This window comes from Phodopus roborovskii, unplaced genomic scaffold, assembly GCF_943737965.1.
Source record: "Phodopus roborovskii unplaced genomic scaffold, PHOROB, whole genome shotgun sequence".
NCBI lineage: Eukaryota > Metazoa > Chordata > Mammalia > Rodentia > Cricetidae > Phodopus > Phodopus roborovskii.
In genome coordinates this window covers 6,355-12,765 of record NW_026126461.1, presented here as the reverse complement: position 1 = coordinate 12,765, position 6,411 = coordinate 6,355, and the positions used below count along the sequence as shown (strand labels likewise).

General features: G+C 53.8%; 1 protein-coding gene across 1 annotated transcript; it reads right to left on the bottom strand.

Moving 5' to 3' along the window:
• Positions 1-214: 214 nt before the first annotated feature.
• Positions 215-4,826, bottom strand: Itm2c (integral membrane protein 2C). Its single transcript, XM_051190700.1, is given in 10 exon segments — positions 215-636; positions 1,043-1,150; positions 1,153-1,194; positions 1,619-1,654; positions 1,657-1,707; positions 1,710-1,731; positions 2,732-2,790; positions 2,793-2,919; positions 4,736-4,768; positions 4,770-4,826. Coding segments are annotated over 10 exon segments (600 nt in total). The 5' UTR covers positions 4,812-4,826; the 3' UTR covers positions 215-556.
• Between the last annotated feature and the right edge of the window lie 1,585 nt (positions 4,827-6,411).

Sequence of the window (6,411 nt, the reverse complement as noted above, 5' to 3'; positions counted from 1 at the left end):
GGCACTGACAGGGATCCCGGGGAGACCCCCATGATGGCCGCCACCTCTTGTGCTCTGACGGGTTCAACCCAGGACACATTTCCCCATCCTTAGTCCACACTTAGGCCCAAGGACCAGGAGGAGGGAAGAAGTGTGCTGTGCAAGAAAAAGAAGTCTTTCAGGACTTCCCCCAAAGTGGGGGGGCTAGGTGTCTGAACCCCATGCCAAGCCTTACATCCATGCGCTTGCCCCTACCCAGGCTTTCCGTGCCCAGCTCCTCCCTTTAGTCCTTCCCCTTGGCCCAGCCACTGGGGAGCCGACTTAAAACAATGGGTTACAGAAACCAGCTCGGGCGACTGTCCCATCTCGCCCGCTGCACACTTGAAAGACCAGCAGACTCAGAGGTCCCCTTGAGAGATCACAGCCCTGGTACAGGGAGGAGGGTGGGGCTGGAAAGGACGGTGAGACATGTCACATCTATGGAAAAGTGCCCAAGGTACAAGCTAAGCAAAGGGAGGAGGAGGGCCAGAGAGTGGCCAGAAGGAAAGAGGGGAGGGGTGGGCCTGGAGGGGAGGCCTCACACCACCCCACAGATGAGCGTCTCCACCACGAATGTGTTCTCAAAGTGGCGGATGGCATTGCAGTTCTTGGCCCCAGCTTTTGATCCCTGGGAAGAAAAAGAAAAGTCCCAGTTATGCCTGTGTCAGGCCCAGAAGGTGGCCAGCCTTTGAGCCAGAGAGGAACCCTGGGACCTAGCAAGGCAGGCAGTGGGAAACCCGGAAGCGACAACCCCCGATCATCACCATGAAGGAGAGAGGGCTCCTAAGTCAGGCTCTGCTGTAAAACCTTCTGGGTGCTACATTAGCCTCTGTGCCTCGGTTTCCTAAAATGCAGTTAGACTCAATGGAGCCGATGTGATAATGATGCGGGGAGAAAGGCAATGCTGGCATGTCCTGAGTGCTCGACTGGCATCCGCAGCAGTTAGCTCACAGCTGCTGCTGGGATGGCTGGGCCAGATCCTGTCAGAGGCTGGCTGGGATTTGGAGCCTGGGGCACATCTGACACTCACGCCTCCGGGTAGCCGGGCGCCGCAGCCGGTAGGTGTCCTTCCCGTTACACAGGTGGTAGATGAAGGAACCCAGAGCCTCCTTGTCACTGACATGCTCTGTCCTACCATCTCCTCCTGGATGATGTATGTCTGTGGGAGGTAGGTCCCTCTGCAAAGAAGGGATGGGAGTAGTGTCAAAGCGCAGGGTCAGCACCCAGGCCCCTCCCACCGTCCACCTTTCCTCGGGGGTCCCACACGCCCGTTCTATATCTGAAATGACTACTGTCCCAACTCACTACTTTCTACTCCCAGAAGCCTGTCCCATACTGCGGTGAGCTGTGGCATGTGGGCACTGTGCTCCTGGAGATAGGAGCTTCCACTTCCCTCCCTAATGACCCAAGCATGAGTCTGAATGCTGAGGGGAGCTGCACTTGACATTCTGTGAGTTGGGGAGGGAAAGGAGAGATATCACCGAGGGCGCGGCTAGACAGCGGTGGAGAAGCGATTCTTTGGGGTACAGGGACAATGTCCAGGACTCCCCCTTTAGGCTTGGCCTCCTCAGGGAGGGGGCAGGTATGAACAAGGTGTTGCCGACCTTCACATTCATGAGGAGCTCCCAGAAGTTCCAGGGGGTAGCACAATGGTGGTGTTGAGTTCGATGACGTAGCACTTGTCCAGGAGATGTCGTGGTAGGCAGTGAGACCCTGAGAGGGAGGGGGTGTCTGTCAGTCTCTGTGTAAGGCACAGGCCTGGACCAGGCCAGCCCGCGGAAGGTTTTTGTTCGACAGAGGCCTGACTCCTCCTGGACATCAATGGGGCCCAGGATCTCCAGAGTTGTGCCCCCCACCACCCCCAGTTCCTGGACATTGACCTAGGAGCAGCCCGTCCTCCTGCTCTTTTCTAGGCTGGTGGATCTGCCATTAACAGATGAGAGCACACTGGTTTGTTCAATGCCTCCATTGCTACAGATGATCTTTCTGGGGTTTTCAGAGCTAGGGGGAGGGGAACGGCATATGTTGATATCCCATTATGCATTTCCTTCGAAATAGTGAGGTATAGTTGTCCTGGGGAAGAAAGGACCCTTACGGGTCCGACCACCTCCGACCCCCAGCAAGGTCCCTTGCCTCAGGGAGGAAAGCTCCCCACCAGGCTCCAGAGACTACTGCTACAGAACACACAGATGCTTGGGAGACCTAGGGAAGAAGGCCGGGCCTATGTCTTGCTGACCTCAAAACCAGCCAGAGGCGAGAGTGGTAACCTCAGGAGGGAAGGATCTGACTGGAAAAAAAAACTAAGAGGGAAGCTTCCAGAGTGCTGGCAGCGAACCAGACTTTCATCTGGGTGGCGTTACACAGATGTTCACTCAGCTGTTCACTCTGATGCTGGATGTACAAATGCGAGCAGACCCAGGGTCCTTGGCCTCATAGGGACAACCAAGCCTTGTAGCTATCAGACAGCCCAGGACAAAGCAGTCTACCCCCACCCCAGTCTACCACTGGCAATAACCAACAGGACTACTATCTTCATGGTAAACACGGTATTGAAAGGCCAGTCAAGGTGACCAAAGACATCTGCTGTACAGTCGATACACAAGCCAAGGATTCTTTGGTACTCTTATTCCTTGCTCTGAGTGCCCAGAACACTCTCCGCTGCCCTAACCCAGATCCCAGCCACCTACTAGCCACCCACAAAAATCAGCCTCACCCGCTGGAAGTCATGGATAATGTCCGCAGGGTCGCCGCCACCAAACTGGGGCACGGGGAGTTGATGCGTTCATAGTTCTCCTCAAGGTAGATTTTCACATCTTCCTCCAGCTCCATGCGAGTCCGGATCTGGGAGGACAGGGAGTCTTCGTAGAGCACGCCACAGTGAAAGAGGTTGTCTCGGGCCAGCTGCACATGGTGAGGGGAGAGACAGACGGTCACACAGGGTAGTGACATGGCCACACTGCCTATCTGCCTACTTCAGACCCTGGAAGCAGGAAGGGCAAGACCCAAGACTTTCTCAGAGACAGAGAAACAGAACGGGAGGTAGGTCCCACATCTGCTAGCGAGGAGATAAGCTGGGTCTTGCGGAAGTCCCTTCAGCCTCACAAATGGAGGACTGGATAAACAGGTTCCTAGGTGGAAGACCACTCTGAGCCCCCAGCCCCTAACTGTAAAGCTTATGATCTCAAAGGTCTGCCAGGCTTCAAAGCCCTAGAGTCTGTGAAATGGCCCTGCAAATAGCCCTGTGGATGGACAGAGCAGTAAATCCCATAGAAAGCTGAGTAGGCAGGGAGGGACAAGCCAAGGGATGAACAGGCTGTGCCTGTGGGGCACCACCAGGGTTGCCCACCTGCAGACACCTGGGTAGAAGATAAGGTGGGAAGCTGGCAAGCTCCAAGACAATGCCACAGCATCCCCATGCTCTTCCTGTGGATAAATCCCACCCCACCCCTGGCCCTGAGGGCCCTACCCCATCAGGCAGATGGCTACATCACCCATCATCCAGGGGAAGTAACTGAGTGATGGGACCAGCGCTGTCTCCTGTAGGGACTCAGAGGCTCCTAGAGCTCCATGATGTGTCCGTGATGGGCAGAATTCCCCTCCCACTTCTGAGTCTGGGGAGAAACTCTGCCGGGATGAGGCACCCTGACCATGTGGGAGCCCTGAGGGCTTAGGAAGCCCAAGGAAGACCAGATGCTGGGGCAGACACGATATAGCCTTCAGGCCAACTGTAGGCTGTCCTGGGGACAGTCTGGAGCATCCACACTACCTGGGAAGTAGAGCGGGGCGACCAATCCTATAAAAGTACAAGTGGGGTCTGGGAAGAAAGGAGACAGAGCAGGGACACCGGAGGAAAAGGCCAGGAGAGAGTCCTGTACCAGAGAAGGAAGAGGTACCTGGCAAAGGCTAGCCTTGCAGATTTAGTTAGTTAGCCTGCTTTCAGGGCAAGTTCCAAAGGGGAGAGATGTAGGAGTTGAGGTCTCTGGGGACAGTCCCACAGGCACAAAACACTCAGGTAATGTCTAGTGTGCAAAAGCTAGATGGCAACAACCTTAAACACTTAAGGGATATGGGGGGGCGGTCAGCTGGGTCCCCAGTGACTAGAAACCCTAGCCAGTAGGTCTCCCTAGGTGTCCGTTGATATATCCATGCTTTATCTCTCAAGCTACTTATAATGTGGTTGGTTTCAGTACTCAAGAATGGTGATCCTTCCCTTCCCCCAGTCTGGGTGATCCAGCTTTGGGCTTAGCTCTCCAGTGTGTGTGCTGGACTAAGACAAAAGAGCTCCTAGTTAGACCTACCATTGCTTGAAAGCAGGCCATGGTCAACCATGCATAAGCCGCCTGGGGCTCAAAACCAGAAATGTCAAATGCAAGGAACAATTCAGCCATCCATGATGTATGACCCCTAGATACAGGGTCTGTGTTCCAGAGAGAATCATAAGCTCCAGACTTCTTTCTTAGTGACAACACTTCAGAGTGCCACTGGTAACTGGTGAGGGGTAGGGATAGGATGGGGGGGATCCTTGATTGACTCTCCAGAATAAGAGGTGAGCCGGGCAAGGGGACCCTGGAAGGAATGAGGACTGTCCTCTAGGCATGCCTGGGGGGGTTCTGCTGTCTCTCCTCATGCTCTCCACTGTTCCCACACCCTCAGCAGACTCCGCAAAGACCCATGTCTTGGTGCTGCCCTTCCCCAACCCACCCGCCTGGCTCCTCACCTGAGCAAGGAAGAAGTATCTGTAGATGTGAAGCGGAGGCAAAGACAAGGCCCATAAGCAGCACAACCATGCCCATTGATAGGTAGCACACACACCACCCACAGAGCCCCCTTTTCCTGGAGCGGTGGCGAGGGGGGCGTTCTCCCTGTGAACAGAAGTGCTGTGGTCAGTGAGGTGCCCAGAAGACCCATCTCCTGAATTCCTCATCTCCTAAGTGGGATCACCCCTCCGTCTGGGCTGCCGGCTGGGGTGGGGGTGAGGGCAGAAGAAGGCAACACAGTTTCTGAAAGGCAAGGAGCCTTGACAAAGTCTCAGGACCCCTCCCAACTAGAAAGAAATTGAGACTTGCCTGAAGAATAAGACAATCAGCCTGGACTAAACACACACACTTTGAATTGCCTGAATGCCAATCCTGTTGCTGGACCAGCTTAACCACTCCAGTGGTTCTCAACCTGTGGTTCTCCACCCCTCTGGCAAGTCTCTTCCCCCCAAATATGCATTACAATTCATAACAGCAGCAAAATTACAGTTATGAAGGAGCAATGAAAATAATTTTATGGTTGGGGGATCATCTGAACATGAGGAACAGTTAGTGGTTATTGGAAGGTTGACAACCATTGTGTTAGTTATTCAAACGCAAACTAAGGCACATCAGGCGGCCTGCTGTGATTGGATTGGTCAAGGAGTTCATGGGGAAGGAGAATGAATCTGGTAGGCTAGGTGCCACTGTCCTAGGTAACAGGGAGCCAAGAAAGCAGAGCTAGAGAGTGACAGATGCAACCCAACTGGAGGCAAAAGGATGGACTGGGATGAGGACAGGGGGTGATGGGGGCATGTATTAGCTAGTTTTCTTATTGCTATGAACCCTGATAAGAAACCACCAAGAGGAGAGTCTGTCTAAGTTCACGGTCCATCACGGTGTGGACTTGCACAGTATATGTCGCATCTGGGAAATCAAGTGGCAGACAGATGAATGCTGGCACTCAACTAGCTTCCTCCACTTTCCCTTTTATTCAGCCTGAGACTTCAGCCCATGGATTAGTGCTACCCATATTTGGGGTGGCTGGGTCTTTCGCTCCATTAAATACCTCTGGGAGAGCCTCCACACACACACACATGCAAAGGTATGTATATTAATGCCTAAGTGTGTCTTAATCTAATTGGGCTGACCAGGTGAAATTAGCCAATCACAGGCGGGTGTAGTTGTCTCCTGAACTCTACCAAGGTGGCCACTGACTGAGAGAGGCCTAGAGGATGTGGGGCAAAGGTGCTTATCTCTAGCCAAGTAGCCCTTGGCTTGCAGTCCCCCTGCTTTTCGACTGTCCCTCTGTTGTGTCAGGCAGGCTGTCATAAGCAGAGTCTACAAGACGGAACCTGAAGCTCCTGGAAGTCTCACTAGGAAAGACACGACTGTCTGGGAGGCCACAAGTCCCATGAAAGAAACTCCTTCAGGAGCCAGACTTGGGCTCGGCATGCAGGGCTCTCAGACCCATCTCTAGACCACACATGTCTGTGCTGGTGGGTGGTCTGTGTATGAGTACTCAAACTCAACAGGACTACTTGGCCTGGAACGGACTTTTGGGCCACCTCTTAACTATCTCTTTGCATGACCTTTCTCCCACAGCAGCCCAGGCTGGCCCTCATTTATTCTTGGTGATGCTACAGGTATCACCAGG